Source organism: Mustelus asterias, chromosome 4 (genome assembly GCF_964213995.1).
Source record: "Mustelus asterias chromosome 4, sMusAst1.hap1.1, whole genome shotgun sequence".
Lineage (NCBI taxonomy): Eukaryota > Metazoa > Chordata > Chondrichthyes > Carcharhiniformes > Triakidae > Mustelus > Mustelus asterias.
Window position 1 is genome coordinate 148,872,509 of NC_135804.1, and position 13,257 is coordinate 148,885,765.

Genomic DNA, 13,257 nt, shown 5'->3' on the forward strand with positions numbered 1-13,257 from the left:
TTATCCTGAATTTGTTGTGTGTACGCAGGTTGTCAGCTCAAATCTCAAAACATTTCAATTTTAACCAGCAGAGGCTTTTTGATTGGTCTTTGTGACTTTTGATTTCAGAACTTTGCTTGCAGTTTAAATGCATTCTTTCTGACCTTTGGCATGTATTGACAGCAAATAGCATAGGCTAGACACACAATCAATCTCTCTCTGTGCTTTATTTTTAATACTCCGTGGGGGAGAAATCAGTTTGCCTGCTGCCACTGCTCGCCATCGATATCGAAGAAATTTCGTGTCGCACGACATAAATAGATTTCTCCCCCTTAGTCGTACTTGGCATGGGTCATACGTTAGTTAAAGTTCCCTCTGGCCCTCCTCAACCATGCACCTTGATCCAAACTCAGAAGAGTTTGCCCCAGTTTGAGGTTTCTGTTATCCCCACTATCGTCCCAATGATCTTTCTGACTGGCACTGATAGTTTTAGTATCGATGCTATTGACTGATATCCACAGGAAGCTAACTAATTTCATTGATATGTCCAGTAAATAAGGGATACATTCATCACAATGGTCTGGAACAGATTAGAACCCATGTTTTAGAGCTGAGAAGGTGGTGTTCCAAACCACAGTGCAACTCCATCCTCTTTTCAGTATTCAGATCTGTCCATGGTTCTGCCATTGAATTTTTTGGAATGTTCACTCTGATCGGTGTCCTATATTTTCATAGAATTATTGAATCCTACAGTGCAGAAGGAGGCCAGCGGCCAACAGGCCTGCACTGACCACAATCCCACCCAGGCCCTATCCCCATAACCCCATGCATTTCCCCTAGCTCATCCCCCTGTCAACTAAGAGGCAATTTAGCATGGCCAATCCACCTAATCAGCACATCTTTTAGACTGTGGGAGGACACTGGAGCACCCGGAGGAAACCCACGCTGCCACAGGGAGAATGTGCTGATTCCACACACACAGTGACCCAAGCCAGGAATCGAACCCGGGTCCCTGGCACTGTGAGGCAGCAGTGCTGACCACTGTGCCACCCTGCTGCCCAATTTTCTTTATTCTGTGATGATGATAATATTCTGTAATTGGGCAGCAGTCTGGATTATGTCCTTCACTGCAGCTCAACATATAATTATTGGCTATAGCTATCGTGCAAATGACATGATGTCCCTGCTTTATTTACAGGATGGAGCAGAATGGAGTGACATACATGGATAGAACAGCTGATCAGTCCTCCTCGGTTGTACACTTTCAACAGCTTCTCAAACAGCTTCAGCCTTTTGACGCTATCTTTTGCATAGTTGATTTCTTGCAGGTTTATGGTTTCTGCTACCGAGCCGGTGAAATCGACAATTGCATCGCTAGTGTTCCCTCCATCCAGGGCTTCATAGCATCCTGACAACCTGTGGGCAGTAACATAATCCGTATCACATCAAACCACCACATCCTGCTTTGGGAGAGTCAAGAGTGACAACAATCAATTAATGGAACTAGCTCTAACTGCACTTGCTTTTCCTTCCAGCAAAATCTCCATGCTTACATCAATTTTCACAGTTCTATTTCCACTAATGGCTGGAGTGTGGTGTAGAATGATGTCTGCATACCAACTGTGGTAGTTCATTCAGATCTTCCACCTTGCTTTGCCCCACACGTGATGTGAAATGGTGCCTCTCAAACTACATGTGACTAATTGTCTCTCTTTAATAGAGAGAGATGTCTATAGTCCTTCATAGACTACAACCAACTGCTGGTTACCAATATTTTCACCCAAAACCATAGATACTACCAACAAATGTCCAAAGATTGCAATAAGTCTTCGAAGGCAGAAGTCCCTTCACCAAATTCCCTTTATTTACAATTCCAACCAGTAGTACGCAGAGTGCTATCAGTTAGCGACCGACCTTTAGGAGTCCCAGAGGAACTGACACTCCCGGTTAAATACCTGGAAAAGATTCCCTGATTGGCCCATCAATTGACTCCTTAATCAGGGAGCTCATATTCCAATAGGCCAACCTCAATCGTCTGATTGAAATCATTACAAAGATCAAGTGTCATGAGGATGTGCTTTATGCCAAATAATGATTGTTACTCCAGATTCTGGAAAATGAATTGATGTTTTTAAAAAATGACTTTTTAAACCACAGACTAAAGTGACTTAAACTCACACCCAAGATGGCTACCTAATTTGCATACATTTTATATTTCAAACCCAATGAGGTGAATACTGCAAAAACTCACCAAAAATAACAACCATATTTCCTATTTCGTTAACACAACATCCAGATTCTCAATTGGGTGGAGACAAGCTAACCCTTTGTATGTTTTAAGCATTTTTTGTTCAGCCAAAGTGAGGACAGACAGCTAAGAAGCTGAGAGAGATCCTTCCTCTCGTTCCACCCAGCACCCAGGACTTTGGGCCCTGTCTGTTTGACTCTCTCTCCATTTGCAGCAGACAGAGATTTTAAAGAAAGAACTAAACTCCACAGCTGTGTCTCCAGAAGAATTGACAGATCATCCATCTGCAGCTTTAAACCACCTCAACACTGAAAGCAGAAGACCACAGAGTGAAAGCAGCAAGACCATTAGATACAGCCTGAGTCACCAACCTACAGACTGAATTCCCTTTAAATTTTATGGATTTAATTTGATCAATCTATGCTTCCTCACTTTGTAATCTATATTTTTGTGTGTGTGTGTGTGAACTTTGAGTGTGTGTTTGTCAAAAATTGGGCATATTTTATTATTTTTGTTAGACCAGTTTAAGTAGTGGTATAAAAATATCAAACTTCTTTCTTTGGTAAACTTAAGGGAATCCGTCATTTTGCTTCTTTTATGATCACAGCACATAAACAGTTAAGTGCTTTCTAAATTGGCAAGTATATCTGCAGTGGGGGACAGTTCTCCATGTTCCTCATGATATATTTTGTGGTGGCCGAGGCTGCCACTCTCAATGGGATTTCCCATTGAATCCAACTCTGCTGCCAGGAAACCCACGATGGGGGTTCACCCTTGATGGAACTGGAAGATCCCTCCAGGCGGAGCGGCCAGAAAATCCCCTATTGCAACCAAATGAGCAGAGCGCAAAGAGGAGAACCATTTAACCCCTCCTCACCTGGTCGCAACATTAATTTTAGCATCAACCTTTTTGCTTATTATTAAATAATTTTCCACTTTCATTCCATCTGAAATATCTTATCATCTTTAATTTTTAGTTTAGACACCAAGACAAATACTTAGACATTCTACTACTGGAGACAAACCACTTGTCACTTGTCAGAATGAGTGTGGTAAAAACATTCTACGTTATTGGCTTTGAGTTAGCATTGGATAAATTGCAGCTTGGTATGGCTCCTGCTCTGACCAAGGCAGCAAGAAACTACAAAGGGTTGTAAACGTAACCCGAACCACAAACCATCCATTGACTCCATTGTGGTAAACCACTGTTAGCTTATTACCTGTATATGTGACATGCCTGGACACATCCCTGTCAGCCCTACCCAAGACTCCTCCCCCCCCCCAGTCCAGGTATAAAAGCGACTGCTCCCCACCCCCCTACTTCAGTCTGGACCAGTTCATCGGCATGGGTGTGCTCCAAGTCTTTTGCTAATAAAAGCCTATTTGTTCTTGCGTACAAACTAGTCTTTGCTCGATTGATGGCGCATCATCCATCTACTTCCCACTGCCTCAGAAAAGCAGCCAGCGCAATCAAGGACCCCACGTACCCCGGACATTCTCTCCTCCACCTTCTTCTGTTGAGAAAAAGATACAAAAGTCTGAGAGCACGTACCAACCAACTCAATAACAGCAGCTTTCCTGCTGCCATCAGACTTTTGAATGGACCGATCTTATATTAAATTGATCTTTCTCTATACCCTAGCTATGACTTTAACACTATATTCTGCACCCTCTCCTTTTCTTCTCTCCTATGTACTCTATGAACGGTATGTTTTGTCTGTATAGTGTGCAAGAAACAATACTTTTCACTGTATCCCAATAAATGAGACAAAAATAAATCAAATCAAATCAGAGAAATTGATCTGATGATGTTAACTAGTATGAGGTGGGCACAGTAAGAAGTCTCACAACACCAGGTTAAAATCCAACAGGGAAACAGCAGCGCTCTGAAAGCTCATGATTTCAAATAAATCTGTTGGACTTTAACCTGGTGTTGTGAGGCTTCTTTACTGTGCCCACTCCAGTCCAACATGGCGTCTTCACATCAGTATTAGGTGCAACAGAGAATCCTACAATTTGTCTTTCAAGTTCATGTTATCAACTTCAGAAATTCCTGATGGAACCATGAATCGAGTTGAGCTCGAATTGTTTGAGTGACAGGGTGATGGTGAAAGGAAAGGAAGATATCATCCTCCAAGGTTTGTATTGATATACAGATCGATGGAGAATGGTTTCTACCAGGGGGTGTTTTCAATCTGTTCCTTACAACACTGTGCATGTTTGCTGAAAGTCTGTTTTGACTAGCACATCTAAAGAACTCTCTAACAACGATCCACAGCATCACACAACCTGCTATGAGTCACTGATGTAGAGATGCCGGCATTGGACTGGACCCCAGTGACTCACCTGATGAAGGGGCAGCGCTCCGAAAGCTTGTGGCTTGTGCTACCAAATAAACCTGTTGGACGTTAACCTGGTGTTGTGAGACTTCTTAATCATAGAAATCATCATAGAAACCCTACAGTGCAGAAGGAGGCCATTCGGCCCATCGAGTCTGCACCGACCACAATCCCACCCAGGCCCTACCCCTACATATTTTACCCGCTAATCCCTCTAACCTACGCATCCCAGGACACTAAGGGGCAATTTAACATGGCCAATCAACCTAACCCGCACATCTTTGGACTGTGGGAGGAAACCGGAGCACCCGGAGGAAACCCACGCAGACACGAGGAGAATGTGCAAACTCCACACAGACAGTGACCCGAGCCGGGAATCAAACCCAGGACCCTGGAGCTGTGAAGCAGCAGTGCTAACCGCTGTGCTACCGTGCCGCCCCTGTAATCAGTAATGAGTCACTGATCCAGTGACAGACTGCTGTTTTTATAACGTGTCGCTAACTAGTCATTTAAAGAATTGGCAGATGCTGAATACAGCATTCAACTTGGTTTTTTACAGTCAGTAAAATCTAAATGTACAGAAAATAAAAGCATACTCAGAAGGGAGAACACTCTAATACCCCCAACAAAACAGGTGATGTTTAATTCATAAACTAGAGTAAGTAGCTCTGTGATCCCAGCAGAGGAATGCCGTGCATGCACAGCTTGAGAATTGCAGGAAGTGCAATTTGTATTTTAATTTACTGAATAATAGATAGAACAAATAACCTTTGTGAGTTGTAGATTAGGATTGATCACCTAAGGAGTTCCGACAGGAATTTTCCATAGTTTTATCTTCTTTATTGGCCATGGACTTGTTACTGCCATTTTGTCTTCCTCAGGATATTACATGGTTGGAGATGGAGACAAGGGTGAGAAGGGTTGGTGAAGGGGTACAAAATGTATACTCATGATGCCCTACCCATCACGGGTATGGGGAAGGTGGGAGCAGTTGGCCTTTGGCTGCCTATCAGTCTTGTATGTTCTATGTTCTGGGACTTTTTAAATGGTTTAAAAAGGAGTTATTAATGGATAAGATAAGCATTCAGTGTACCTATGGCTATAGCTAAGTGGTACCTGACATTGATGGGAGGACTGTGTGTAGTATAATAGCGTAATAGAATAATTCCGAAGTGACTGATGCAGATCATGACGTAACAGTGACATTAGCAGTGATGTGCTGGACACTCGGCATGGTGGCCCAGTGGTTAGCACTGCTGCCTCACAGTGCCAGGGACCTAGGTTTGATCCCCAGCTTGGGTCACTGTGCGGAGTTTGCACATTCTCCCTGTATCTGCGTGGGTTTCTTCCAGATGCTCTGGTTTCCTCCCACGCTCCAAAGATGTGCGGGTTAGGTTGATTGGCCACGTTAAATTGCCCCTTAGTGTCAGGGGGATTAGCAGAGTGAATACGGGAATAAAGTTTGGGTGGAATTGTGTTCGGTGCAGACTTGATGGGCCAAATGGCCTCATTCTGCACTGTAGGTATTCTATGAAAGGATGGAATATTCTTGTGATGGAACAAAACCTAGCATGGTGTATTTTTTATAAAAATATATCCTCATTGCTATTTCTTAAAGTTAAACTCGATCCTATGGCTGAAAAAAACTATTAAGATGGCTGACCCTCTGTGAGTTACTGTCTATGACTCACCAGAATTAAAGACGTCACTTTGCAGTCTCAGAAATGTCACATCTTGTTATTTCTGAGGAGCAACTAACAGACCACTTGGGGACTGCACAATCTTACTTCAAAGAGAGCTACATAAAGGCTATTTGCTTTTGACAAATCGGCCCTCCAGCATAGTCAGAGTGGCTCCTGAGTTAATGACCTCTCAAACACCAGATCCTCAACAAGAAGCACCTCTTTCCAACCTACAATGGCTGAGACGTTATCAGCCTGGAACATAGAACCAATTTCCAGACACTGGGTGAGCGTCTTTTGTTGAAGATATTGTGGAGAAGTAAGGTCACATGACTTAAGACCGAGCCTTGTTGAACAGGTTAGTATTGTCTTCCTGGGCACAAACCCATCTGTTTCTTTAACATCTGCTAAGCAGGCCACACAGATGGTGCCCTCGCCAAGTTGGACATCTGGCCCCCATCTACCCTTCCACTGCTAAAAGTTCTGCACCATCACCTGCAAACTGATTCATCTCTGCATGCGTATTTCACCTTGTTAAGCTTCCACCACCAAAAAGGTGAACTTTACCTGATTGGTTTTCAGCCTGCTAACCTCTATGAAGGAATTCCTCATGAGACTTTGATTCTAGACTCTGGATCTCACCTGAATCAATATTAATTCTCTCTATAGGAATTGGACCACACACAAACCGAGAGGTTGGGAAATTTGGCTTCGCTTATTAATGGAGAAACAAATCAAAACACCTTTCTGTTTACAGACAGGCGTTGAGAGAAAAAAATAGTGCTGTTTGAACTCTTTTGTGGTGGAGGCGGATTCAATAGGGTCTTTTAAGAGACTTTTAGATAAGTACATGGAACTTAGTAAGATAGTGGGTTATAGGTAAGCCTAGTAATCGCTAAGGTAAGGACATGTTCGGCACAACTTTGTGGGCTGAAGGGCCTGTATTGTGCTGTAGTTTTTCTATGTTTCCCCTCGTCAAGTAATCCAGAGACCCAGGGCAATGCTCTGGGGACGTGGGTTTGGATCCCAACATGGCAGATGGTGAAATCTAACTTAATACAGCCTAATGATGCCCATGAAACCATCGTTGAATGACCTAAAAAACCCATCTGCTTCACTAATGTTATTGTTGTGGTGAAGTTCTATGAACTGATCACAGGAGATTCAGACACAGGTTGCGATAGTTTATTCCAGCAACTAGGGACAACACTGTCTTAAGAGTCCTCTAAAAGAGCACTCTGCCAAATCACAAATGGCAAGGAAGGAAATCTGCCATCCTTACCTGGTCTGGCCTACATGCAACTCCAAACCCACAGCAATATGGCTGATTCTTAACTTCCTTGCTGAAATGGCCTAGCAAGCCACTCAGTGCAAGGGCAATTTTTTTATTCCATCCTTATAGTTATAAAGCCAAACCTCGGAATGGATCAGGCAAACCCGAATCCATTCTGGGGTGACACTGTGGTGCAGTGGTTAGCACTGCTGCCTCACAGAGTCAGGGACCCGGGTTCGATTCCTGGCTTGGGTATGGAGTTTGCACATTCTCCCTGTGTCTGCGTGGGTTTCCTCCGGGTGCTCCAGTTTCCTCCCACAGTCCAAAGATGTGTGGGTTAGGTAGATTAGCCATGCTAAATTAGTATCAGGGAGATTGGCAGGGTAAATGCATGGGGTTATGGGCATAGGGCCTGGGTGGGATTGTGGTTAGTGCAGACTCGATGGGCTAAATGGCCTTCTTCTGCACTGTCGGATTCTATGATTCTGTGATTCATTCTTGCTTGCTCCAAAAGCCAAATTCAAATTGAATCATCATGGTCCCCACAAAAGAGACAATCAAGATCCAGGCTGGCAAGATAAGGCATTGCACCCCAACCTGGGCTTGATCTGATGCCTGATCTTAGCCAAAAGGCTAAGTGGCTCCAGGTTTCATTACAGAGAAAGGTTTTGACACTTCTATAATCTTACTTTGCATATGCCTTCTCCAGGAGTGCACTCCAGAATTCCTCTTTCGAGTTAGAGCGACAAAACAGGAGCTGCCCGTTCATTGTGGGAAGACGATCATCAATAACAACATCAATCCATTCGGCAAAGCGCCAGAACCGGAAGTGAAAGATGCCAGCGTAACTATTTGGCTTCCTTGAGTCCCAGTCCTGCTTTTTCCAGTCTGGAATTACCTGCAATCAACAACAGGAAATTAGACAATTAAAAACAGACAATGCCACAAATACCCAGCAAGTGTGGTAGCGTCTGTGGAGAGAGAAACAGAGTTAATGTTTCACATCTGAGTTCTGAAAAAAGATCCTTAACCTGAAACGTTGGGGTGATCTTACCAAAACAATTTTAAGCGGGGGGCAATCTTACAGGCTTGCCACGCCGGTTGACCTGGCACTGTTCACCGGGCACCCTGGCACTGTCCACCGGACACTGGGCAGTGCCAAGGGGTGACAGAGCCTGAGGGGATGGGGCCTGATGGGTACAGGGTCTGACGGGACAGAACAAAACGGGGGGGGGGGGGGGGGGGGGGGGGAGGCAGGAGGGAGGTCAGGGGGTGGAGGTCCAGGAGGGGAGGAAAGAGGGGATCTCTGCATTGGGGGTGGGGACTGGTCAGGGGGGCTGTGATCGGGGGTTGGGGACAGTGATCAGAGGTTGGAACTGGCAATTGGGGGCTGGGGCTGGGATTGGTGATTAGGGATTGGGACAGGCGATCGGGGGGGATCCGTGAAAGGGTGGCAATTGGGGGGAGGAGGGTGGTGATCAGGGGAGGTCCTTGGTGGGCAGTGGGATTGATGTGGGGTGGGGGGAGGGGTTGACAGATCTCCCAGTGCACTGTGTACAATTTAGACACAGTATCCTGGGAGAGCAGGGTGCCTGTGCAAAGGTACCCGTAGAACTCACCAGCCAGTTTCCCAGCATGAATAGGCTCCGCCCACTCCCACTGCTGGCGGGAATCACATTACAGCCTCTGTATTGCACAGACTGCTGCAAATTAGTACCATTTACCTTGCTGGAAGCACGGGCGGGAAAACCTCCCATTTGCGCGCCCTTTCAATACTTTGAATTTTTCTTAGAAAATCCCACCCTAGGCTTTTGGCCTGTTTAAAATGTCCCCAAAGAACTTTAGATGTCAAGTGACTCCCCTGTGTTGATGAGGATGGGGAATATTATACAGTGAGCAAGCAGGGATGTGGTAACTACAGTCCTAGGGGGTATCTTAGATGGGCTGAGAGTAGACCAGAATAATGTTGTAGCCCCAGGACCAGAATTCCTGCCTGTCCTGTATTCACCTAAATAGAATCTAGAATCATTGAATCCTACAGGGAAGGACGCCATTCGGCCCATTGAGTCTACACCAACCACAATCGCACCCAGGCCCTATCCCCATAACCCCATGCATTTACCCTAGCTAGTCCCCCTGACACTAAGGGGCAATTTAGCATGGCCAATCCACCTAACCCGCACATCTTTCGGACTGTGGAGGAAACCGGAGGACCCGGAGGAAACTCATGCAGACACAGGGAGAATGTGCAAACTCCACACAGACAATGACCCAAGCCGGGAATCGAACCCAGGTCCCTGGAGATGTGAGGCAACAGTGCTAACCACTGTGCCATCGTGCCACCCCTTAAACCTGAACATTTACTGGACCAATACTTAACTGGACTCCAGCAGACCCCTCAAGAATTTCTGCTTAGTCCATTCAATGGTGGCCTGGTACAAGCAGATGAAGAATACACAGAAATCTCCACTCACTTGTACCTGAGCTTTCCATTTGGGACCAGCTTTAGACTCTGATTTGTATATTTATGAAGTCTACCGCCTCTGCTGGGAAGGAAACTGTTTTTTATTCTTTCCTGAGATTTAGGCATCACTAGTAAGGTAGGTATTTGTTACCCATCCCTAATTATCCTTGTGCTGAATGTTCCTGGGTGGCACTGTGGTTAGCATTGCTGCCTCACAGTGCCTGGGACCCAGGTTCAATTCCAGCCTTTGGTGACTATCTGTCTGGAGTTTGCACATTCTCCCCGTGTCTGCGTGGGGTTCCTCCAGATTTCTGGTTTCCTCCCACAGTCCAAAAGACATTCTGGTTAGGTTGATTGGTTATGCTAAATTGCCCCTTTGTGCCCAAAGATGTTTAGGTATACATGGGGAGGTAGTAAATTGGATAAGACACTGGCTCAATGGAAGAAGCCAGAGAGTGGTTGTGGAGGATTGCTTCTCTGAGTGGAGGCCTGTGACTAGTGGTGTGCCGCAGGGATCGGTGTTGGGTCCATCAGCTTCCTTGGTGGGATTTGAACCCGTGTCAACAGAGGATTAGCCTGGGTCATATGCTACCATCTTCCTGACCAACTAAATGTCCCCAAAGCCAATATGACATCTGGTGGACTGTTGGCATTATGCACTATGAAAAGTATAGAGTGCTTGCACCATAGTTACCTTGGCAAAATGGACAGCCATGAATTTCTCACATATTGTGCTTTCATTGCTACGAAGGCAGTGCCATATTCAGACCAACCTTTGCCATGTGTCTTTGGATCAAGCCAGGAAAAGGGGGCAAACCCATCTGCAAGCCTGAACATTTGCGGGAGGAGTGATGCAGTTGGACAGATTCTCCTCTGCGATGCAGCTCAGAAAGGGACAGAATAGCAACATAGAATAAGGCAAAATATGAGCGTTGGGCCTAACAACCGGAGTGAGGTGACTTCTTGCAAGCTGTGCCCAGCATACGTTCTAATCCTATCTTTTACTTCCGTTCTGTGCTTCCAAAACTTCATTCTAACTCTTTTAAAGTCTCTAACAATATTCTAATTCAATCTCTTCACTAAGTTGATCTTTCTGTACACCCTAGCTATGACTGTAACACTACATTCTGCATTCTCTTCTTTCCTTCTCTATGAACGGTATGCTTTGTATCGTGCACAAGATTTATTATGTGACAATAATAAATCAAATCAAATCAAATCAAATCATATCAAGAATCAAACACCTCAGCACCCTAACCTCAATTTCTTTCCACTTGCCAGGAATCCCTCTTCCCCAGTTGCCATATGCAAATGGTGATGGGAGTGTGGTGGGGCCTGGGAAGAGTTTTTTGGCATCCCCCTTTGTTATCACCACTTCCCGAGCTTTCGGCGTGGAAGGTAGCTGGCATGCTCTTGGTTGTGGCACTGCTGGGATTTAGCAACCAGGGACTGACCAGGCTCTTTTTGGCATCAGGAATCCTGACAGGTGCCCTCCTTTGTATAAAAAGTGTCCCCAGACCCAGGAAATGAGTAAGGGATGGGGCTACGCCTCTCCCTTCTGTAAATTTTATAAAGTTGGTATTTGAATCTAATTACTCTTCTGAGGTTTATGTCAGCAGCAATTATGCCTCGCAATCTCCCTCAACATCTGTTATGTCCTGTTAACAATACACTTCGCTATCTATATTTCACCACTTAGTGCTCAAAAGTTATCAATACATATTCAATGCTGAAAATGACAGAGAGGGAAAAAAAGGCTGAGTGAGATGAAAGTGTTTGGCAGCTGTGAAAAATTAAGAGTGTCAAATGGCAGTGATGTGCAATCAAATAGCAAACTCATCGATGTGTGTGAACTTAAATAAAACAAAAATAATCAAATGTTGTCCGAATAGAACTTCTGAAGCACAATCTGAGAAGATTAAAACAGAACATTGAATTTTATCTCCGTCAAGAAGTATGGACACAATGTCCAAATTGTCTTGCCTCCCGAGGGTCGTATCCTGGAGGTTCCCCTGGAAAATATGCTGGGGACCCCTCTTACCCCCCCACGCGCTGACTATATGGGAATTGACTGGGAAGTTTCAACTTCTGATGGACAATTCGCAATGCTGGAACTCTCTGAAACTGTGAGTTAAAGTCGCAGACTTTGAATGGTTCTGACTCACTTAACAGAATAGTTACCCAGAAAAGTTAGAAGAATTAAAACCAGTTCTGACTCCTCAGCAATAGTACTACTGACACTGCCCACCCTCCGACTACCCTCACCGCACACTCTGAGTATCTTCCTGCACTCCGATTACACCCTGTCCTTCCAATTACCGCCTCACCTCCAACTTCCTTGCCCACACCCCACACCCACCCATGACTACCTCGTAACCCCCTAACTAATCCCCTCCCCCAGCTACCTTCCCCATTCTGTTAAGTAACTCCGTCACCCTGACTACCCCCAGTAATCCCCCGACTACCCACCCAGCCCTTCAAACTATCCCCAACGTCCAATGACAGCCTCTCCCTCAACAATTCCTACCTTTCCCACCCCTAACCATCCAAAAAACCTCCAATCATCCTCCACCACCTGACCCCTCCCACAATGCCAATCTTCCCTTCCTGACCCATCCTATCAGCTCACCTACTTACCTTCCCTTCTAGCATTTCAAAGTGGCTGTGACATTTAAATGTATGGCAATATAGCAGCTGATGTTATAAAAAAGGGGTGTAGCTTGGCTCTACACACCAAGCCAAGGACTCCAGGAGTGGGCGGACTCCAGGAGTGGGCACACTCCACATTTCTCAGCAGGCTTGGGTTGGAAGTGCAGGCGAGGAATGAGGAGCTCTAGTCTAAGATAAGAAAATAGATGAGAAGTGACAATCTGACGATGAAGAATGCCATTCCGTGGACGATTTGGTCCAATACAAAAAGTACTGTGGGGAGTCAAAGGTTGAAAGGAGGTCACGACACCAGATGTGATGAAAATGACAAGCCCTCACCTTTTGCCACAAACCATCCCGAAGAGCTAAACAGGAGCAAGCAGCAACAAACCAACAATTCCCCAGTTGCCCTTGGTGCAGATCATGCGAACTGATTCCATTGACAAATAGCTTTGGGGATTCACACAGCTCCTAAGGGAGAGATTACAAATGGGAAATTAATCTTAAGGTGAACACATTTCATTAAATTGTACAAACTTGGTTTCTGGTTCACATCATTGAGTCGATGATGGGTCGTTCATATATAAGGTCATTCATCCTTGAATGGAAAATGCAGGACATGT

At 45.1% G+C, this 13,257-nt stretch overlaps 1 protein-coding gene across 1 annotated transcript in view; it reads right to left on the reverse strand.

Annotated features, from left to right (window-relative positions):
* LOC144493069 (calpain-5-like) overlaps nt 1-13,257 on the reverse strand; it is a 179,071-nt gene that overhangs the window by 53,538 nt on the left and 112,276 nt on the right. Inside the window, exons 3-5 of the mRNA XM_078211940.1 lie at nt 12,974-13,105; nt 8,211-8,419; nt 1,203-1,395 (exon numbers count right to left, since the gene is read on the reverse strand). Coding sequence (XP_078068066.1) covers nt 1,203-1,395; nt 8,211-8,419; nt 12,974-13,105 — 534 coding nt within the window. The remainder of the gene's footprint in view (nt 1-1,202; nt 1,396-8,210; nt 8,420-12,973; nt 13,106-13,257) is intronic.